This window comes from Haliotis rufescens, unplaced genomic scaffold (genome assembly GCF_023055435.1).
Source record: "Haliotis rufescens isolate VD_foot unplaced genomic scaffold, xgHalRufe1.0.p SCAF_13, whole genome shotgun sequence".
Classification (NCBI taxonomy): Eukaryota; Metazoa; Mollusca; class Gastropoda; order Lepetellida; family Haliotidae; genus Haliotis; species Haliotis rufescens.
The window spans coordinates 963,625-988,326 of NW_025963813.1; the positions used below are offsets into that span (position 1 = coordinate 963,625).

Genomic DNA, 24,702 nt, shown 5'->3' on the forward strand with positions numbered 1-24,702 from the left:
AATCGAAAACAAACATCTAACGGTCAATGCCGGATGTTGTGTGAACTGTATTGGGTTGCACTGTATACTTGTAAGAAGATTGATTGATTGATGGTCATTTTCAGGGTGATATATTTGATATTTAAGGTTGAGAGAAAGAAGGAAACAACAAAACTTGTAAGTACATGCCCTGCTTTATCCATCCCCTATCCCACGACTAGTGCATGCCCATGTTCGTAGCCATATAAATATGCATGACAACCATAGTTTAGCAACAAATGTTATTTGGGATAACATTTGTTACATTTGACCACTTTCTAAATGGCATTGTGTGTTCATAACCATAGTTTAGATAAGTGTGGTAATCCGTGTGACCCTGCCTTATCTGTGTGTGTTTTGTCTACCCATGATGATGTGCCGCCTGTGTTGCATGAGTATATAGAGGATCCCATCGTATCTCTGTTGAGAGCACATATATCAACAGCAGTCCATAAAGTTAAAGTTTCGAGGTCTGCAAGCGTTGTGATGCTATTTCATTGAAGGGCTCTCTCCTTGGTTAAACCATTCTGACGTCGTGCTATTGTTGCAGTTGATTCTGAGCCAGGAATTCACCGGCTATTCTGAGAGTGCGTTTTAACAAGTAAAACTGACCTAACTATAGGTTCTTATGCAAAATAATAAAGAAATTATATATCAACCATGATTTGGTTTAAGTCAGAAAAAAACACTCGAATGTGTTAATTCCAGAAGTAGAATCAACTTCTTCGAGTGATTTCTCCATGACAGACATCACAAGGGGTATCTCCTGTCTGGGAGATGACAAGGGGTATCACAAGGGGTATCTCCTGTCTGGGAGATAAATGATTGATTTCATTTACAATCATGATCTGGAATGCTGAGTATTATCTTTACATGTGCTTTATGACAATCATCTGGTGCACAAAGTCATCATCTCGTTTTGCAGGTAATAAATTTCACAATAATGATCCACGGATCGACAAAGTCAACAGTGTGTGACATACCAGTAAACTGAATTGATCATTTCAGAATGACTAAAGATGTTATCTCTTTTTCCATTGATTTTCATTTGCGGGCAATGTCCAAATACTAGTATATCACATTACAAATTAATTTCTATTCTTTAGCCTACATAGTTGTTCATTAAATACAACAGTGGATTTGAAGTATTTGAATTACATTAAACCATTTGGGCGGTTTCTTCTGGTATAAAATATGTTGTATGAACTTCTGTCATTGATCGGATGCAAACTGCAAGTGTTTACTTGAACTATTGATTTGTAGAAAGTGGACACCCACACATAAGCCTTGGTAACACACCTTAACCCGTCGCAGTCTTTCCTTTGTACAACACACTGGATGACAGACTTCTCCACTTAAGCGATTAAACTGAAACCCCGCAGTCCACTGATGAAAGCATCTGTAAACATACTTCATTGATTGTGAATCAGGCATCAATTCTTAAAGTCATCGTTTACAGCAATGTGTCTTTTGACAGACAGTGAAAACAATTGAAACTTTGATTGCTTTTCTGTGTTTTGTTCATCAAAAGCTTGTGTTTCTCGGCAAACCTTCATAAAGGAAATGTGAATGAATATTTCAATTAGACGCAACTTTGTTCGACTTGGTCTACCTGTGTTCTTTGTGAAGTTGAATTGGATCAATCCAACGATGCGTTGTATGTATTCTAGCCATCCTTTGTAAATATTAACGTCAACGTCAGAGAAAAACATGTCTCGATTATCCACCGAAACAGATTCCATGAGGGTAAAAGGCAAAATAGCGGAGAAAACTGATGGAAATCAGTGATGACACCGGGTATTCGTGATACGGGTAAGCGTGTCCCAACCCACCCGCAGCACCCGCCACTCAGACAATTGGCACAAAAAGGCAAGGGCTTGTTTGCTGCTTGACGCCGGACTGCAGTACTCCTGCCATACGTTGGCAGACATTTAATGTAAGGCATATATATGTATTTCATGCAAAATGACATTGGTAAGATAATGTCAATACTTCAACTGAAGCTGCACTGTTCGAGATGCATGTTGGTACCGACCCATTTGCGCACACACACACACACACGCACGCACGCACGCACGCACACACACACACACACACACACACACACACACACACACACACAAGACATATGATTGGGATAACTGTTGATGACCATTAACACTTCTTTCCCATCCACTGAGGCTTTTTGTCACGCGTGGAATTGCCGTGCCTAATGACTAAGATTAGACTGTCATCATTGCTCCATTGATTTGATACATAATGGATGTGATACGACCATTGCATCCGCCATCCAATTTCTTGTTCCTGCAGAAGTAAACCTTCAAAAGTCGACGAGCTTTTCATATTCAATTTATTGAATTGTGTTACGGTACCATACAGCTGAAAGAGTGGTAAAGTCGATAAATTTCACCTCGCATCTTTCATGATACCAGCTTCATTTCAAACTGACAACTCCTGAAGCATATCTAGTTCTAACATATAATGTGAACGGTATGCTATTGATTATAATAGCTTACTAAGGAGATTGTCCAGGTAGGATTGTATGCTAGCAGCCAACCATATCCCTGCAATCGAACTTTTACAAAAACATATTCTGAAGTGCAATTAATGTTCTTGTTACCGTTTTCAATTATCATCTCAGTTATGGGTGAAAGTCAGAAATCAATCGTTGCCATGGATACAACAGTAAACATATTAAAGTGTAATTTGTATATATGCGAAATTGTATCAGAAGTTTGCAAAAAGTTGATTATTTATCGATAACTGAATAATGAAATAATTATTGTTTATGAAATAGACTGCGTTGAGGTTACTTAGAACCAAGCTGTTCCTAAATGTGTTAAAGAAACAATGAACACTTTCACATGGTAAATGAGCAGATGATAGTCATTGCGCGTGACAGTTATCAACAGCATACACAGAATATGACGCACGTTATGCTTTATCCGAACATTGCATTGAACGGCACATGTTAAATGCTCTAAAAATACATTCTATTTCTATATTTTGTCGAATCCTATTTTGAAGTGAAAAACACATTTGTTGAAACTATAACACATAAAGCTCTACACTAGAAATATTCTTTATTATGTCTTTATTTAATAATTAATTGAAGAAAAAACTACGTCATGCGAGATGGGATATGAAGGTGTGTTTGACACTTTTCTCTCGAGTAACGAACCTAGGTGTATTTGCGTCCGATGAGATACCTTCAACGTTCTTTTGGACAAAAAGGCAAACGTGCATATTTTGTTATGACGATCAACAGTCACTAGTAAACATCTAGTTTCCGTGGCAGTGCACTGTCCTCAGTAGAAAAACTTAACGATCTGTCTCTTTACTTGGCATCCCAAGGTGGGTAACCTAAGCGACATCACATGGCTGGTCCCCAATCGGGTCGGGCAAATCAATATGTTTCTCCGTGTCAAGCACGACCATTAATATGATAGTCACTCCTCAAAAGACTTGGACATCGTTATATGTGTGGGGGCAGCCACCACTATCTCTCAAGTTACAATTGTTCTGTCGTTGTTGGTGGTGACAGAAGTTTTGTTTGCTTCATCCTTATGACAGATAATGACTTGGAAAGTGTTCACTTTACTCATGGTCCTCACGCTGAATGAGATGCAGATTGGTGTGTAGAGCACTGTGTCTGGATGGCGATGCTTTATCATTACACGAACGTTTAATCCGCGCAGCATCTTTGATATATTCCTGGTACAATTTCGTCCCAGCGTTGAGGAGTTACAAGTGTTCGTCTTTCATGGAGTTTCTGGAAGACGATTATTGACGTGCTTCCGAACGTTCTTTATAAAGATACACAGCTGTCTTCGCCTAATTTGAATTTTGACATTGGAACAAGAAGCCTCGAAGGAACTGTCTGAAGTATATATTTTAAAGTATAACGAGAAGTTATCTAATGAAATAGAGAGTTACTATGAGCCTCAAGGAGGGACAAAAGACGTTCAGGAAAAAGAACAAGGTGAGGAAATATCATAGCCATCCCCGTTTTGCACCAACGTTCGTTTCTGGTAATACACAAACCAGGTGTTATTCCCTCAGTTGTAGACACTCCTTGCTGTTTGTGTTCACAGGGCTGCAATCAATCTGGTTTGTAAAGTAGATTTCTAAGGTATAAAACCACATTTTGTGTTGATATGAAGATGTTCCATTATATCAGCAAAGGTATCGACAATTCAAGTTTTTATTTTACAAATATTAATCAAAACGTTACAACCATATAAAAACCGTGGAATTTGTGAATGATTTGTATAATAGCTTCTCATTTACACTTCCTTGACGTTCGGTGCAGATACTCGCATGAAATGGAAACATCGTGCAGATGAATAAATTATATAAAAACGACAAAACCATTTACATGTTCAGGAGCAGAAGTCCATTGTACGTTTCCGTCTATATCAGGAGCATGTGTTTATGAATAATATAAATCATTTTCAATCATTTTTCCTATTTATATATTTATGTATAGGAATCATTAACTCAACTTTTTTTTAAATCATGGGCCAATTATTAGATATGTCTGCCTTTTCAGTCCATCTCTCATTTCGATACAGATCAAGATGTCGCGTTTCTGTGTACCCCTTTATCTCTTGATAGCCCTCAATGGCCAACCGTCACTATCACCCGTAGGTATTGATTTATAATGGTGGACATGTTCCCCGAAAAGGTCAATATTGTGCCATCCTATTTAGGGTTCATTTAGTATCCACTGACTCAAAAAGGCAAATATATGAATGAAGGCATTTGTTTCATATAGAAACCAGGATTAAACGATCGTCCTAAATTAGACGCTAATTGAAGGATCTTGTCTGTAGATACTGAATGGTCTATTCTGGGGCCAGGTTTGTGGATTTATCATAAAAGGGTTTCTGTTCTTATAGAAGCGGCCTGTGAAACGACTGACACCAGTTACGCATTAATTGACCGATCTTGAGTGTATATTATCGTCATTTTATTCTCAAGGAATTCAGGAGTTCTGTAGGTCTGTTATGCAAAACGTCATGATACTAAAGCCCAATTAGACCACGGTTACAGTCATGGGTGATGTTTTCAAGGTCTTACAATTTTTTCAATTCGTCCCCAGTCACCACATAGGTGAAGAGGGGAGGGGAGGTGAGGGGAGGTGAGGTCAAATTGGGTTTAACGCCGCGTCCAAGATAATTGCACTTATATAGCGACGTGCATGCACGTGTGTGTGTGTGGCTGCTAGTGCTAGTCCGGACTGGTGGCGATTTATAGTGCTAGCTCACTGAGATACCATGCCGCAGTTTAACATGAATACCCCACTCAGACACAGTATACTGACTCCGAGCCGACCAGTCCTTGTTTTAGCCCCTTAATGCCGAGCGCCAGACAGGGTAACAACAAGTGCGATCTTTTAACGTCTTTTGGTATGACGCGACCGGGGATCGAACCCCGGACCTTCCGTTCTCCGGGCGGACGCTCTATCACTAGACCACGGAGGCGGTCCGAAGAAAATTACCACACGATAACGCCTTCGTCAACTTGTAGGCTCTGGCTGTCGTGAACGTGCCCATAGTGTTCATAAAAGCTAACAACCGTTTTATTTCAAATGCATTCTCCTATCCACGCGTCTGTCTCGTTCATTGTACAAGTAATCGGCAATGCTTTAGCAGCCATCATTTCCCATAATGCCCCTTAATGCCGAGCGCCAGACAGGGTAACAACAAGTACCATCTTTTAACGTCTTTTGGTATGACGCGACCGGGGATCGAACCCCGGACCTTCCGTTCTCAGGGCGGACGCTCTACCACTAGACCACGGAGGCGGTCACATAGGTGTAGAACCCATGCTTGTCGTAAAAGGCGACTAACGGGAACAGGTGGTCAGGCTCGTTGACTTGGTTGATTCATGTCATCGTATACCAATTGTGTGGATCGATGCTCATGATGTCAATCACTGGATTGTCTGGTCCGGACTCGAATATTTGCATACCGCCGTCATAAAGCTGGAATATTGCTGAGTATGTCGTTAAACAACAAACAAACAAACAAACATATGTGTAGACCTGGCCATTTAAGCAATTACGTATGTGTAATCTTGATTTACTTCACGTGAATGAAGTATGAGAAAGTGATATTGTTTATTATTGGCCTCCTGTTTATGTTAAGTCGTAACAGGGTTCATGAGTGCAACTTTGTCATAATGAAGCATTGCGTACCAACCTTACTTTCTATTGATATCTGATACGACTGTCTGAAGAACCATCTTTACAAAGCAAAAACTCCCATTGATCACTTCTAACGCGCTGAGACTAATCCGCTAAGTGCCTTTTCAAGTAGAAGTTTCTGCTTTTTTGAGGATGGCGACACTGAGCTGCACTGAATCAGCCACGGTGGAATCCCGGGGAAGAACACATCTCCTGTGCCTTTATTAGCGTCGAGGGGCGGTGGGGTAGCTCAGTTGTTAAAGGGTTTGCTCGTCACGCCGAAGGCCCGGGTTCGATTCCCAACATAGGTACAATGTGAAGTCAATTTCGGGTGTCCCCCGGTCGTGATATTGTTAGAATGTTGCTAAAGGCGGCGTAAAACCATACTCATTTATTTATGTTGAGGACTGAGGACCGGGTGGGAAGACTCGGGGGATTGGCTGAGGGGGTGTCACCGTTTCCCTATAGTATGTATAACGCCTCATACTTTCAGTCGTGGTTGGTCCAGACGCAATTATTGACATGCCGCTGTGATATTACTTGAATATTATTTCCGTGGCTGAGACGAATGTCTTGGTTTTTTTCACTTTATACAGTTTCCCTACCCGACGAAAGGGTTATCCTCAATTACAACTCTAGAATACAATTAGAATTATTTCAAATGGGGCATTTGTAGAACACGTGAAGATGGATATTGATTATTGTCCACTAAACATTGTAATTCTGACCCAGCTGCCACCTTTTCCCACTCGTAAAGAACACCAGCACAAAACCAGCAGGAACCACAAGCCGCCTTCAGATCCTTTTATATTTACTGTTATCGATTTGGCAGTCAACAGAATCGCAAAAACACGTTTCACCCACAGAGAATATTACGCCATCAAGTGCATGTAGTACCTTTACCGTGTGAATAACTTGTCCAAACGATGTCAAGATCTTTTGAATGTCCATTAGATTACAGTGATTGACGTAAACAGAACTGGAGAGAGGAATCATCGACAGAGTTTAACAGCGTCTGTCTAATGAAGGTTATTCAGATTGGCAGATAACTGTTTTATTATGGGAAATGATGGCTGCTAAAGCATTGCCGATTACTTGTACAATGAACGAGACAGACGCGTGGATAGGAGAATGCATTTGAATGAAAACGGTTGTTAACTTTAATGAACACTATGGGCACGTTCACGACAGCCAGAGCCTACAAGATGACGAAGGAGTTATCTTGTGGTGATTTTCTTCGTAGGCCTGTGGCGTCGTATTTTGTGAACTAAATTATGCAATGATGGTGTTATTTTCAAATCACCTATGATATTTGTAACTTTAGGGGTGGGGTGGGTGGGGATCAGACAATTATCTCAAGAGACGCAGATAAACAGCTTTAAATTAATTGGATTTAAGGTTTGGGTGGGAATTATAGGAAATTCATTAGTTAATCAAACATATTCTGAACCCTGTTGACAACTGTAGCTGCAATTAACCGGCAACACTATCCTCTACATCCGCCCTTTATAAGTAACCAACATGCACGAGATACCATGACATGTGACTTCAAGGTACGCCCTGCCTGTACTTGACTTGTGATGACTCTACCAGACCTTCCCCACGCTATCCCAAATGTTTACTGTTACAGTCATGAGTAGATGTGTACCTATATCTACATATGACATGAAACTTGTACCTATATCTACACATATGACATGAAACTTGTACCTATATCTACACATATGACATGAAACTTGTACCTATATCTACACATATGACATGAAACTTGTACCTATATGTACAAATGACATGAAACTTGTAACTCTATCTACATATGACATGAAACTTGTACCTATATGTTCATATGACATGAAACTTGTACCTCTATCTACATATGACATGAAACTTGTACCTCTATCTACAAATGACATGAAATGTGGAATAACTTGCCTACAATGTGTACAATTGGCCATTATAACGCGTGTTTCCGACACAAGTAGTATTAGAAAGTATGTTGTTTCCAAAGTGATCATTTTGTTGATATAATCTGTCGGCATGGGTGGAGTATTGATCAGAGTAGCAGATCCATATAAGAATAAAACCCTCTGGCCTTTAAAATAAATAAAAGAAGAAGGAATAAAACGTACAGAACTTCCCTTGGGACTCGGTCTACTAAAATCTAATTCATTGTTGAAGGCGACCGTTACGGTTTGACGATCAAACCATTTAGGCATAATCTTGTTTACTAAATTACTAATGTCGCACACATAACATATTTGTTTTTTTATGTAAATAAGCAGCTACAAATTGACATTGTGAGTATGAAGATAAAACGTAAAGTAAATAACTAAGAACCTGCCGACAGTAGAATCACAATAAACTTATACTTGTTATTTTCATCAGTGTTTATTATTTTTCTGATAACCATTGCTCACCCCTAATTTCATATCTGCCTCACAAACTACCGTCAGTTTAAATGGATTTATGATTGAAATGAAAGGGGAACTGTGATGGGGTTTTCTATGTATCCTTTATTAGTTTATATACAGAATTACATGAATGGATCATTGAAAATCAATGATGACAACATGTTTTATAAATGGTTCGTTGGTTTCAAAATAATCAGTAATAATTTAGTTTCGGGCAGTTTTTTGGACAATTTATATTTTCGATAAAATCCCCCCCCCCCCCCCCCCCCCCCCCCCCTCTCTCTCTCTCTCTCTCTCTCACTCTCTCACTCTCTCTTTCTCTCTCTCTCTCTCTCTCTCTCTCTCACACACACACACACACACACACACACACACACACACACACACACACACCAGAATATCAAATACTCGGTGTTATCCAGAGGAATAAGTCTGTCCGAAGGTGATTGGGGATATTATTGACTTCTCATGGCCGTATGTTATGAAAAAAGACTATTGTGCGTTTAAAACTATTATTCGACTCTTAGTTTCAAAGATGAAAAAGTGTATACAAATAACCACATAAAACATTATCACAAGGGCTTTGAGAAGGTAACGATCATTGCTCTTAACCAATTGAAGTGTGACGGGGTTTTGTTGTCAGTAAAGGGACTACTGACAAGTACCATAGGACACCCTATGGTAAATATTGAAGAAAACCATTATCTCGATCAATAGAACAACGAAGACTGTTCTTTTAGTGTCAACACAGTTCATTTATTGTCAATACAGATACCATCTCGCCTGAGGCCAAAGAATACAAGATGTATTATCAGTAATAATATCAATATTAACATTGTTATAATCTTTTCAAAACGAATATAACCTAAAGGTGATGATATTTTGCTGAATAACTGTGAAAATGATTTGTCATCGTTGTATATTCGATTTTCACTTTAAAATAAAGGATTCTTTTGTTGTAAACGTGAAGTTAGTTAGTGCCAGGGAACCTTTGACGGAACTAACAGCTAACAATAGGAGAACAATATTCACGCATGTTTGAAAACGTTAAGACTGATTGAGCTACACCCTTTTACCACAGTTGAAATGCACTACAAAATTGTACTATTATGTCTCTACGGAGTGTGGGTCAGTTGACCACTAAAAGATTAACATTTCTTGATCAATTGTAAACTTAAGTATCTTTGGATTTCTCCTGGATGGGTTGTTTGAGCACTTTGGATATATTCGAAATCGTACAAGTACTCTGATAGACAGGCGTTGTCGCGTTTATTTAATCTGAAAATGCTTGTCCCTACCTCTGTGATAAACAACAGCATGTACACGGATAACCTTTACTGCACTCAGTAATACGGAGCCAGGGGATTTTGCCAAGTTTTGTGTATTTTTCCATTACCTTTAACCTTTTGTATTGCTCTCCTTTAGAAGTGAATATTTCATGAACACAAGTCGTGCAGCTGATATTTTCTTTACTTCCTATTCTACGCGACATACACATATTGAGCAACAGGAACCGGTAACCGGAAATGACACGGGCGCATACCGGAAATGTCTCACGAACTCTTTCGTGACAAAGCAACGTCTCGATTACAAGACAACTGATGAATATTACATGTATATACTTTGTGTGAAGAAAGTTAATTGAACCAATTTCCTTCACCGTTAATTGCAATTTCGGCTTTTGATCGCTTTTGATGTTATGACAAGGTTAGAGAAGGGAGTGTGCTGTTATGTAGTTGATTTATGCCTTGGAGAGACACAAGAGCGCAATGCTTACAATAATATCATTGAAGAATATTCAAATACGGTAACAATCTACAAGCGGTCAATGTGTGTGCCCCTGTTAAATGCTCCACAATGAATTAACTAACACAGCATTAAGGAACGTCCGGCACATTTGTGGTCTGACAGAAAGACGTGTAGGGTCCGATCTCATTGTAACTCACACGCTAATATTCGGAGTACACAGAGGTCGGCCTATATTTGTGTCTGACCCTTGACCCTGCAATCTTTTAATCATACACATGAACTTGAAGAAGGCGTTTTCTGTAACGCTATTTAACAAAAAGAACAAAGTTCCTGCACATTCTCATTCTTAATTGTCATGAAAATATGTTTATATTTAAGTTAGTTACCGGTGGGTTCGGATAGTCGAGTTTAGGTCTAGCAATTAAGTTCAGGCATTTGGGACGTAGGGTCGATTGTGTCACATCGAGGACCAAGTTTCGACTCCTGAAATGGGTACGATGTTCTGTTATAATGGAGGAGCGGTGGGGTAGTCTAGTGGTTAAAGCGTCGCTCGTCACGCTGAAGACCCGGGTTCGATTCCCATCATAGGCAGCATGTGTGAAGCCCATTTCTGGTGTCCCTCGCCGTGATATTGCTGGAATATTGCTAAAAGCGGCGTAAAACCATTCTAACTCACTGTTATAATTGCCGCCTCACTCTCGCATTTGCGAGAGATTTGTAGTCAGCTCCTGCTTGCCTTGAGGTTAATTCAAATCAGGTAGTTTTTCCTACACATGTTCATAAACATAGTTACCATTTAAAATATTATCTTTGGTGTTTCTCGTGGCGTATATGAAGATACTAACATGCTATGTATTTGTGTAAACCTTATTTACAAAACACTCTTATTCTTGACGTATAATTTACTTAAAAAACAATTACGTACAGAATACAAAAAATTGCTTAAACAAATTTAAATAAGCTATGTAATAATTATGAAAACAAATGTAAATTTCAGAATTTGTTTCGTTTTATCAAACCAAATATAATGTATGAAAGGTCTAACTGAAATAACAGCTTTTTTGAATGATTTTCACTTTAGGAATTCAGGTGATTAATTCAACGGACAACCTGAAGATTAAAGTTACCATGTTACCAGAAGCAAACAATACGCTACTCCAACTTTACATTAAGGCTTTTACACGAGTAACAGAACCCAAGCATGAGCCTATTCTAACTGTACATTAGGAGACAATCGACAATCTCTTCACATGCAAAATACAATACACCCGTGTCATTAAATCATTTCAATCCAACAAAATCGGATTTTGTTTGCCTGAATAACCTGTGATTGACAACGAGTTACATAATAGTAGGCCGCGGATGAGCTAGCCCTGAATCACCCCTTTCCCCAGGCGAAAAGCGTGGTTAGCAACCACAAACACACCTCCATCCATTGATATCCACCGCCTTAGAAACGCGGCCTCCAGAATAGATCAACACCCTGTGTTCATACAAATACATGCTCAGATAGCAATTGAGGCGCGAGTTTGTTGAACATGTAATCTCCCGGCATTGAAATCATCAATCATATCCGTATTCAACGGACGCTAGCGAGGAGTGAGATTTGGCGTTGATCAATGTAGGGTGAGGGAGTCAAGTTTTTATTGGTTGAGTCTGAAAGCCGTTGAAGGAGGAGCGTCCCTGTACAGTACTGTGCATATATAAGTCGCTTCAATGTAAGACGTGGTGTCAGTCTTTCGCATATCTACCCGTGAAGATCCGGGTTAGAATTGCCGTTAAGCAACCCATGCTTGTCTTAAGAGGCCACAAGGATTTTGTATGAAGACAACTGCTGCAAAACCAGATATGTTTTTTAAATTGAAACTGAGCCTGAATAGTATTATAAGAAAACACCTTACAATGATTTTGTTTGCGGCAGACAATTTTTGTGTGTCTGAGTCATGCTTATCCCCCCCCCCCCCCCCCCCCACCACCACCCCCCACCCCCCACACCCACACACCCACCGCTCAATGGTCGATCCCTAAGCCCCCAACGCATAGTCTGCTGTCTCATTTGACGTGTCCCACTTGTCCCGCTAAACACTGTGAGGCAGCGAACATGGTGTGTATACCAGAACTGTTACCTAGGACTATACCACTCCTGCAGGGACGTAAGCGCTACGGTTAATAATCAATCTATGTCTGTTAACATTGTCCGCCCTTAACATAACCATTTCCTTAAATAATAATCTCCTTTCAACCCTTGTACATTCTCCCATGCCTCTCTCTTTGCAACTCTCCAATGGAGGAATAAAACTATATATTTGTTCTAGCCGTGTCTGACAACCACCACTTGTTTCTGGCTGGTACTGTACTGTCCCTGCCGAATAATGTCGAAATGTTTACATTATGATGATGGCCTATTCAATGCACTGCCCTTTCAATAACATTGTAAAACCTGTCTTTGTGAGGCGAATAAAAGTCGGTATTGTGTTTTGTTTGCTTCGGGTGCTTGCGAAAAATGCCGCCCTTGGAAATATACTATTCTGACAGTTCACGGCCTCGTCTGGCGATCTTGGATTTATGTAGTTGTTGAGGTAGAGAGGATACTTTCCTTCAGTTGCGGTGAAAAGTGGGTTGATACCAATGATGTCCTGACCATGGTGAGATCATGGTTCGCGTTACGTGTGTTTATCACGGCCCTTGAAGCCAGTCGACATTGACAATGAGTGTAAAATTCAAGATGGCGGACTGACATATTTCTAGGAGAATTCCACTATGGAATTGTGGAAGGCTTTATTGCTCTTCGACGAGCAAAATCCACAGCCAGAAAAACCTCCCACACCTGCAAATGTGCCAGTCTACAAGCCACCGAAAACGTTTGAGCCAAAGAAAGGAGATTTTAGTTTCTTTGAGGAATACAACGATCCCCCGAAACCTGAAACTGTTACTCCGAGAACCGCGAACGGTAAAGTACCATTGCGATTGGTAGATCCTAAAAATGCTGACCAACCGCTGAATGGCTTTCGGTACAATGACTTTGTGAAGTTGGATAGAGGATATCTCGCCGAGTTTCCTGATTTGGAAGGTCGAGTGAATTCGACCAGTAACCCAGCGACCTATGGCACGACTTCATCCACACGATCAGGAAGTGTTGCCATGCCTGTTAGTGAATATAACGATGCTGTCAAGGCTCCTTGGGAAGGCAAAGGTCGTGCCCTTGACCTTGACCCTTTAAAAGGTCAACGAACCTATTCGGAGCCTGTGCCGTACATGTACTTAAGGGATTACAAGCAGTACAGAGGACGAGGATCGGATTCAGATGGCAACAGATCCGTTCCCATCATTTCCCGGGAAGGGTCGCTGGCACATAGTGACATTTCTTTGCCCTATTCGGAACCTTATCCTGGCACCAAAGCTCACAGAAGGCGCCATGTTAGAACTAGGAAGCGACAGTATGTCTATATACCTCCACGGGAGGAGGCAATAAGAGAGGCTTCAGAAAGGTCGGAACCGGATACGCCGGAGGAAAGACCTAAACGTGTGTACAATAAACCGCCAAGAGATTACAGAAGGGACCGGAAGCATAAATCCCGTCCCCCTGTCAATAAAACCAGAAGGGGCAGATCGCGTCCAACGGACAGCGATGTGTCAATAGATTCCGATCAGACACCTGATCGTAATGACAGACGTAAACGCAGCGGTAAACGAGAACGTTCAGGTCGTCGTCACGAATCTCGCCATAGGTCATCTAGTCATTCCGGAAACAGAGACAATCGTGCTCCAAGAGACATTCGTTTGAAGGATTCTTCAAAAAGAAGGGGCAAGACATTTACCCAAAAAGCCAAAAAGCCGATAGACCCCAATCGCTATGTGGCACTTTCTTCAAGAGAGTCCAGGCGATCCACGAAAGGCTCCAGAAATGGGCAGAGAAACAATGGAACTTCTACCAAGCCAATTAAACATGAAAAGGGATCCAGTTACGTAAACAAAGTACGTTCAGTGTACAACAGTGAACATAACAAAAGGCGAGAAAGAATCCTGTCTCGCTCCAGTGATGGCACAACAGATGAAGAAGAGGATGATGACACAACAGGGGATTCTGGATCGGTCGATTCCTCGTCAGAAGAGGACTCGTACTCAAGCTCGGAGGTTTGTTTACACGTTGCCTTGGTGAACTAAATTTCATCTCCATGATATTAAACAGTAGTTAATGTTTAATGGAATCCACTGCTTTGTTTGGGTAAACTGACGCGGAAGGCTGTACGGGAAGATGCGTTATAGTCCAAGCGGAACGCGTTGTAGTAGGTTCATAAAGAAGAGTTCTAACAGGCACATTCTTAACAATGAGCGATCCTGCGGTAAGGATGTTACTTTGTATTTTAATGTGATGAAATGCGTGGGAGACTGGTAAATGGATTGACTTTTAAATGGGACTTTTCATTTATATACAAAACTTAATTTTTCACATTAACATATATATATATACCTTTTATATACTTGCGTGTTTCAGAAGTCACTCATTAATGGACACTTGACTTAACTAAGAGATTAAATTAAGTAATTTGTGCGGAACCTCTCTGTTCGATTTACAGACTAATTGACAAATGTAAAAGATCGACTGTACTGACAGAATTGGAAACATATTGACATTTCACTGCAAAAACGTACCTTTCAAATTCATCTATGCTAATAGCTATGTCTATGTGATTAGTCGACACAAAGGGCCTGATTGTACAGTGAGCAAGAAGAAGAACACAAAGTAAATGTAGGCTCAAAGAACTTATGGAAAGTAAACTTTAAGGCTCAGCATAATACAAATGATTAATTATGTAAATATTATTAACTCTCGTGCTTGTTGTAACACTTGAAAACGTGTTCTCAGGTTCTTTTTATTCGTGAATGTATCTGCTTCTCTCCCACACACTCTGAAACTGTTATCAAGATCATGACGTCCAAGAAGATTGCACTTTGACTCTATTGCTAACATTTTCTTAGATATTATCTGAATGTGTTTCCGAAAAATACCATTCTTAAACTAATTTCCAAATTACATTCCTAATGTAGTTCGTCCATTAGTGTTACAATCATTATCCTTCAACCAGAGAACATATGGTCACCAATTTGATGTCCAATACCTCATTGAACCTTCCAAGAATTAGACACACGGCTTGACAACGTTTGATCTGTATGCCCAATAGTGATTCCCGAACAGCTGGAGTCATCCCCCATGCTGTGATGCGTCAGTTTAGGGTCATGGATTAATATCTCCTTTTGTTTGGATTGTTTCTATTTTCATTGTGGCAGAGATACCGGATACCTCTAAGGCCCTAAAGTTCTCGGCTTGACAAATACAACGAAATGCTTATAAAACAAAGCTTAAATCTTTGACTCAATAGTTCCTTCTATGCCCTTGCGACGATGGTGAAGCTTATTTTCCGTGGCAGTACCATGTGTGATGCCTATGGATAATTCGAAATAGTAATCTAACATTCGTTAACTCCACTGTCAGGTACCAGGCAAACTCAACTGCAGGTTTATACTTGATTTGATGCCCCTAAATTCCCACCTTCACAAATGGACTGCACAAATCCATGATACCATTATTTAACTCTTCGTTGTTTTTCACGTAATCTATTGTGCGGGGAATATTACCTTTGAGGAATGAACTTAATGTTTCCGATCTCGCTTTGTATGAGCAATGATGGACAGTAAAGTAATGGGGATACTACAAATGCCTCCGTTAGTATAGAACGTCGCCACAGCTGGAGAATTTTAGCTTCTCGGTATTTATTAACAGCTCGAAATCTCTAATACTGTTCACCGTTTTAACAAAAGCAGAGCATTTTGTTTTGAATTATCAAATACAGGAACATGCTAAATGTAGGTAGCAAATTTAGGTGTAATTTGTTATATTTGAGTGAGTGAATGATTATGGTTTTACGCCGCTTTTACAAATATTCCAGAAATATTACGGCGGGGGACACCAGAAATGGGCTTCACACATTGTACCCAGCTATATTTGCTATATAAAATACATTCGGGTGAGACGCCCTATGTTGATAGTATTCCCTAAATTAAAAAAACAAACTATAATTTAGGTTAATATAAACTCTATGAGTAAACAGAATGACATTTCAATGTTCTTTCGCCTTCATTTACTTCGTGCTTGTTTTGCTCTATCCGTCATATCATTGTTTGTGTTACCATTCTCATTAGCAACAAATAGTGACATCAACCATTCCTCTTGCTCCCTGAACCCCGACTTTCCATCCACTGTATCCTGCTATAAATAAAAACATGTATTCTTTGATCGTCATCAAGCAGAACTGTTGCCAAGACGTCTTTCCCAGCTCAGGGACATGGAGATCTGGACATCTATCGACTCGTGAATGATTCAAGGGATTCAGTGTTCATTTGATGTACATCTCTGCACAGTTGAAGGCGTTCGGTCTTACAACGAACTGTCCACCGAGACATGAACAAAAACTTTGATAGCGATGTGGCTATGCCGGAGCTACTAGTTCAAGCGTTTCCCTACGTCATATTCCTTTTATTTATGCAAATAATTTATCAGCTAGCCTTTTTACAAGGTTACTATGGTGTTAGGATAAATATTTGGTGTACAAAACTTCGCTCTCCGCTCCATTAAACTTGATTCCAAAAGCTCATTTTCGATTATAAGTTATAAACTTACCCACAGATTGTTTCATTTGCCGCACCTATAATGGAATGGTTTGTCTGTATGTCCATACAATGTAACTGTTCAACCACACAGACGTAAGTTGTCGTCTATACTTTTACAATGGAATCGATAAGGCATTATTTACTTGTCAAAGGGGTCTTTTACGTTCAACAATTCGTAACTATAGTAATCACAGTTTCCCAATGACTTGCCGAGATAGGATCTGTTATAAATGTAATTAGATAAAAACCCAACGCTTTATCGTGCACGTATCTCAATATCGGAGTCTTTGGATGAAGAGCTGCATCTGATCCTCGGAGGATGTGTGCATTTGCGATAACATCGCTTCAGAGAAGTAAATATCTGCCGCATTTCAGAAGAAGGTCATCCGTACTCTGATATCAAGTGCAGTTATTGAATAGGTCTAAACCGATCGCCAGATAACAACACATGACATAGGATCGAATACCAAAACAGACCGAAATGAAACCCTTTCCCCCCGGGGTCGTGCTCAATCTAACATGCAAATGAGTGAGTTTGGTTGAGCGCCACTTTGAGCAGTGTTTCAGTTGAATGCGTGAGAAAAGATCATTTTGGTGAAAACAACGAGCAATGGTGCAAACAGTGTAATGTAAACTAATCAATATTCATAGTCGGGGCGAATCAGGATTCGAACCCCACGCCTAGCTCAAAGTAGCTTCAAGTAGCTTAGTAGCTTTGGTACCTTGTACCCATGTACTAAGTTGAGGGGCGGTAGAGTAGCCTAGTGGTTAAAGCGTTCGCTCGTCACGCCTAAGACCCGGGTTCGATTCCCCACATAGGTTCAAAGTGTGAAACCCATTTCGGTGTCCCCCGCTGTGATATTGCTGGAATATTGCTAAAAGCGGCGTAAAACCATACTCTAGTTAGTTGCCGACGTGAAATGTACGTGAATGACTGTAACTGTTAAGCTTTTTAAGTTTTTGCAGTGCAGTTATCTTGAACGCGACGTTAAATCCCATCTTACCTCACCAGGTTCATTCTTACACGATCTTCTTATTCGTTGTTTTCAATGTTCGATTCTTCCGAAAGGAACCACCCAATACGATGACCAATTCATTCCTCATGTACATTGGTCGTATCGTTTTGTTGCGGGGTGTCCTGTTAACCGTGTCCTGACACGGCTCGATACCCGCAGGGGGGAAATGTGAAGCCGATTCGTGGTTTACTCCGTTGTGGCATTGCTGGATATCGCCAAAAACAGACGGAAAACCAGACTTGCATCTTCTTTTATGTTTTTCAGAGCGAACCTTCACAGCAAGTGAGTGAAGGGGATGACGACCCAACAACGACGGAGGGGGACGTCACGCTCAGGAAGGGGGGTAAGGGCAATAGGCGGTATGAGGACGCCGATGGCGCGAGCTCTGTCAACACCGATATAAAAGAACTCCAAGGATCTCATCAGGGCAAGAGGGCTTATTTCTACAATTTCAAAGAACAAGGCAGTCCTGCAGTCATCGAATCAGTGAGTTCCAAAAGGTTTCCAAATTTTGAAACCTTGCTGAATGAGCTCACGATAAAGTTTCAAATAGACAAGGGTGCTAACTTTGTGTATCATTGGCCAAGTACAACACAAATACGATACATTAGTGACTTTAAGTCTCATGGGACGTACATAGTAGCTAGCACAGCGATGAGAAAGGGGCAGCTTGAAGCGGTGTACGGGAAACTTGGTCCCAAACATTGGCATATTGGGAAAGTCAAGCATAATGATTCGCCCTTGGTCCGGAACCCGCTGCCCGAGGAGCGAAGCCCGGCAGTTGGTCAACACTATTCCGACAACAAGAAGCCTCTCGTAGTCTGGTTGGTTTGTAATTCAACGCAGAAAAGGACCAAGGTGTTCCTCAAACCGTCCAGGTATTTTGAAGACTTGATGGCTGGAGAGATTACCGATGCTGTGAACTTGGAACTTCCACCTGCCTGTGCCTTGTACGCCTTCAATAATGACAGAGTGGGGAAAGAGGTAGGTCCTGTTTTAGGTGGTAATTCGTAACTGTCTCATAATGAATTAATTTTACAATGTCAACTGAAATTGTTACAAATGAACCCAAACAATTCTGAATGTTCCACATAGCGACTTAAGCATGTTTGTATCGTTGTTATCATTGTACGTTTATTGTCATTGTTATAGATATGCAGTCTAAGTCAGCTTGTTCGTCAGTACCGGAAAGATTACACAGTGCTAGTGTGCGGAAGGGAGAAGGTCCCCGCCGACTGGGCTTACCGAGGATCTCCGCCCTACTCCAGCGATTCATACCGACCTCCTCTCAGACCAAGGCCAAAATACGTCATAGGTTAGACATGGGTTTTTTCAATTCTAGACTTTCAAATTATTATTGAGATAAATTAATAATTTAATAAAATACCTCTTTAGAAAAGCAGATATATGGTGTTGACAAACCTAGAATAAATCTGGACACTACTCTAGTACGATCAGCAGATCCTGATACGGCAAGGGACACAAGAGAATTACAGTCCCTTATTGCTCTTTATATGCCATCTAAATGTTAAAATGCAAGATAGTTTAGTTTTTAATTTAGCAGACACAAAATATGTTTCAAATTACTGTGGTGTTTTCTGTCTGTGCAATACGAGTGCCTGGGTGGCACGGGATAAAGACGTTGCCAGATCCATAGCGGGAGACCAAGGATGCCCTTGCTAGGATTACGATATTACACATATTCAATGAGGCCGTGTCTTAGCCGAGATGAGGTGAAATGGGGTTTAACGTCGCGTTCAACATTATTGCACTTATATAGCGACGTGCATGTGTGTGTGGCTGCTTGAACTTGTCCGATTTTATAGTGCTAGCCCACAGAGATATCATGCCGGAGTTTAACATGAATACCCCACTCAGACACAGTATACTGACTCCGAGCCGACAAGTCCTTGTTTTAGCCCCTTAATGCCGAGCACAGGCAGGGTAACAACAAGTACCATCTTATATCGTCCATTGGTCGGGCAGGCTCAAGCACACGAGCACGGTGGCGGCCCGATTGCCTGCACGTGATGACATCTGAACTGTTTTGTTCCCCCAGGTGCCGACTCCGCCCCACCCCGGGTGGATATGATACAGATGAACGGCAACAGTTCCCCCCGCACCAGCGGTGTCCAAAACGGTATCCCAGCCTTGAACAGATATGACACTGTCAAAGTTAAAATAAATGGCCGTCGACGAGGTATGGAAAAGGCACAGCAAAATGGTACACGAGCACGGCATGTGGGCACTGCAGCGAGTTCACGCACATATAATCTTATAAACCAGGTTGTCTCTATAGGTGGACAGCTGTTGTCTCGAATTTCAATCAGCCGATGTTCCCCTTTAGGGTAAATGTGACGTCATAATCCAGGCAACTTATGTTTTCGTCATAATTCGACCTTGGTCGGATGAGTCGATACATCGAATAAGTCGACGTGATTGTATAAAAAGTATTTGAGTAACACATAATGTTGTTGTTTAATTCACTCTTAAAATGAAAATCGGCAATAAGTGTATATATCGAGTACCTTGACATAACGTCCGTTAACAAACTGGATGTTCGTTAAAGACGTTGAAGATACAAAACTTTTTTTTTTAAATTTGATATTTAATTTAATAGAGACAAACATTACAGATAGAGATTTCATGGTTAAAGATTATGTGTGCTTACTGAATGTGAGTTGAAGAGGGTTTGAACTGATTGGTTTCTGTTTCACATTGTTTCATAACACAGTAAACTACGTTTATAACGAACACGCTTATAACGAATTGAGGGTTATAAAGAACTTATTTTGTGTCCTGGTCATTTGGTATGTATGCGTATAACAAACGTCGGTTATAACGAACTTATATTACTTATCCCTTTGAGTTCGTTATAACCGAGGTTTTCTGTGTATATTTTTACGGTAGTGAATCTTCATACAACAGATATGATCATATAAATATGTTTCGTTCTCTATCAGTTCAAGCCCCCTTTTTAGCACTGCATGAAAGCAGTTGATGTCAAACAGTCAAACACCTCGCACCTTGGCTGTTATTGAAACAATTCGATTTTGTATTTGCACGTACACGGTATTGTGGACTGAATTACATACTTTTTAATTTCACATTAAGTGTGATGTAAATGCTTCAGAAGTGGGGTGAAAGGAGGTTTAACGTCGCATTCCAGATTACTGCGCTTCAAAAGCGACTAATTGTTTCCGAAGATGTTCCTTGCTTACAATTTGACATTCGCGAATGGATTACTTATAGTTGATTACCATGCTGGCAAGAGATGTTTTATTCCTGTGTGGTTCTGCATTCAGAGTTCTACGCGTCGTACCAGGATATGGAGGACGAACTGGGCAAACCGGACAGAAAGCTCATCCTGGACTGGGTGTATCCTTGCAGTATGAAAGAATTAATACTATTTTAGGAAAAGGGGCCATTGGTCCGTTACAGTCATACATAAACAAAGTTGTGCAAAGAGACGTGAAATGTTAGTGAGTCTGGTTTTATGCCGCTTTTAGCAATATTCCAAACACGAGGCAACACCCACCGCCCTTCGTTAAATAATAGAATACGTAGGTGTCTAATGTTTCTCAAGGAACTTCTTTTACATTTTCAATGCCGGATTCAGGAATATTCCAGTTATATGATGTCTGGCTGTAAATAATAGAGTCTGGACCAGACAATCCAGAGATTGATATCATGAGCACAATCGGGATACGATGACATGCATCAACCAAGCCTGACCATCCGATCCCGTTAGTCGCATGGGTTGCTGAAGACGAGTTCCACCCCGGATGTCCGCGGGTTCAAGGAAGCAATAGGAAGCACATTGTGTCACTGAAGGAACATGTTTGTATCAACTGATATACCCATGAGGATGCTGGGATAGAGTTCAATCCCCATGTCATATGCCTATCTACGAAACGGCTAATACCCAGTTCAGGTTCTTTTGATCGCGGCAGCTGTACCCGACGACGTGGAACCTCGCTCATGATATCAACCACTGGTTTGTCTGACTCGAATATTGCTGAAATATAACTGATTGTTGCGCAAAACAAGTACACTTAGTCATCACGTATCTTAGTCGATTTAATTTGTATACAACAAAAAGTAAAATCCTTGACGTCCTAAGTTACGGCTATCGAGGAAGTGACCGACACCGGAACCTGGATATACTGGACACGTCCGAGTTGGTGTACTACGTGGCCGCAGTCGTCGTCATCTTCGACTGGCACAACCACACTCAACGCTTCTACACTGGCCACAACGAAGACATCACATGGTACGTACTCTTCTCTTCTGAACATTGAGCAGTGTTGAAGGTTTACTGGCCTGTTCAATAATGAGCCTTCACATAATTACACGATTATTATTAATAGGGTTAGAATTTGTCTTACGCAAACCATGCTTGCCGTAAAAGGCGACTGTGCTTGTCATATGAGGTGACTAACGGGATCGGGTGGTCAGGCTCGCTGACTTGCTTGATGCATGTCATCGTATCCCAATTGCGTAGATCGATGATCAGGATGTCAATCACTGTATTGTCTGGTCCGGACTCGATTATTTACAGACCGCCATCATATAGCTGGAATATTGCTGGGTGCAGTGTTAAACAACAAACGAACTAAACAACCAAACAAGACGAGTGTGTGAAACATGTGGTATCTGCTGTGTCAATATATTCTCTGATGATCACAGGTCATATTCGGGATGTCATCTCAAATACATCCCCACATCCCCACATCCCACATACCCATTCTCACATACCAACATATACCCATACCCAGATGTACCTATACCAACATACCTATACCCATGTACATATACCAATCCACATACTCAATAGATCTTCAGCAACTTCGTAAAGCCGTAAAAGGCGACTATAGGTGGTCAGGCTCGCTGACTTGGTTGATGCATGTCATCGATCCCAATTGCGTGGGTCGATGCTCATGATATTAATCACTGGATTGTCTGGTCCAGACTCGATTATTTACAGACCGCCGTCATATAGCTGGAATATTGCTGAGTTCGGCGTTAAACAACAAACCAACCAACCAACCAACATATACCCATCCACATACTCACATTCACCCACACCCACACCCACACATCCACATACACACATACCCGCACCCACATACCCACATAGCCAGACCCACATACCAACTGCTTCATATACCAATGTACTAAAAACGCATACCCACCTATACATTCCTAATTGTCCTTTGCATCAATGGGGGCACGGGTTGCACAGTCGTCTAAAGCGCTGTAATTGTCTGTACAGAGTTGGGGCCTTAGCTAACTACTAAGCGCATCACACTGATGTATTTATCTTTTTCTTTTTTCTTTCTTTTTCTTTTCTTTTTTTTTTTCTTTTTTTTTTTTTTATTAAAACATTTTTTATTAAAAGTAACCATAATGAAAATAATATTACAGCACCATACGGCAAAAACATACTAAAACCTTTTTTTTGTATCATATATATTTTGTTTCAGCCTGACTATACATCCACAGCAAAACAGAGTGGCCACTGGTCAGTTGCAAGGACGAGGGTCGGACCATGGGGTGAGTTATTAAGAACATTCTCTTTGTGAAGCATAACAATTACACTGTAAACTGACTGAGTGAGTTGGGTTGAACGCCGCTTTGAACAGTATTCAAGTTTTATCACGGCGTGTCAGTTTAATGTGGGATGAAAGCCCGAAGTGATGCAGGCCAAAGACGTTTATCACTTTGCTGAAACCCACGAGCACAGGTCTGGTGCTGACAAACCTACACACTGAAGCATAAGAAGGACATTACATGAAAACTAACCACACCAATACGATTCATGAAAGAAGATTCGATAAGAAAGATGTTTTTCTTCAAATGTAAAAAGAAGAACTTAACCTTCCACCATATCCCTAGTGCGTCCTGATAGACGGTGACAAGCGTAGCATTTCTTTGTCAGTCATCAAGTCACGCGTTTAGTTTAAATTTCATTGTTTAACGTTATTATTTTTTCAGGCTCATATTCGGATCTGGGACGTGGACAGTCTATCCACAATTGCACTGATTGGGCTTGGGGTCTTTCAAAACGGAATCACGTCCATTTCGTTTTCGGATTATGTAAGTATTTACACAACACTGACCAGGAGAGTCGGGAGAAGATGCCTCATATTTGTCACCGGGACTATGTACATCCCCCACTGTTCTACAGCAGTCTGTTAGTTATGTCTTAAGTCTCAGGCACATTTCTCATAAAACAGAACAAATGAAAGGTAAAAATGATTGAGAGAGTGTGATCATTGATAAATAATGTTAAATAAAATCGAGACAGATTTGTAATTTGTAAACGTTCAGGTCATTTATTACAGTATTGCTAAACCGTATATATGTAATAATCCATGTGATCTGACCATGCTTTCAATATACAGTTCAGTCGAGTTCTTTCTCCAGTCGGCATAGTAATACTATGCGGCATCAGGCAACGAACACTCACTATCTTTATGCAAAGTGTGAGTCGCGGGTTCTACCAGTGGGGCAGGTCATGCTTCTCATTTCGCGAACACCTGGTGTCATCACTGGTTTTCCATTCATTTCATGTTCATCATACAGTTTATCTTGCCTTTCACTACCAATCTGTTTCGGTGGATAATCGAGACTGGTGATTCTCTGG

General features: G+C 40.8%; 1 protein-coding gene across 9 annotated transcripts in view; it reads left to right on the forward strand.

The window, feature by feature from the left end:
• Positions 1-24,702, forward strand: part of LOC124148648 (echinoderm microtubule-associated protein-like 2) — a 101,577-nt gene that overhangs the window by 60,002 nt on the left and 16,873 nt on the right. For 5 of the 9 annotated variants that reach the window (XM_046519869.2, XM_048394053.1, XM_046519870.2 and 2 more), the window contains 8 exons: positions 127-156; positions 18,318-19,037; positions 19,206-19,368; positions 20,113-20,277; positions 21,359-21,431; positions 22,177-22,326; positions 23,540-23,609; positions 24,051-24,152. In XM_046519869.2, coding sequence (XP_046375825.2) covers positions 127-156; positions 18,318-19,037; positions 19,206-19,368; positions 20,113-20,277; positions 21,359-21,431; positions 22,177-22,326; positions 23,540-23,609; positions 24,051-24,152 — 1,473 coding nt within the window. Of the gene's footprint in view, positions 1-126; positions 157-12,541; positions 14,503-18,317; positions 19,038-19,205; positions 19,369-20,112; positions 20,278-21,358; positions 21,432-22,176; positions 22,327-23,539; positions 23,610-24,050; positions 24,153-24,702 lie in introns of those variants that run through there. The other 4 variants (XM_046519872.2, XM_046519873.2, XM_048394054.1 and 1 more) reach the window with 3 other exon arrangements.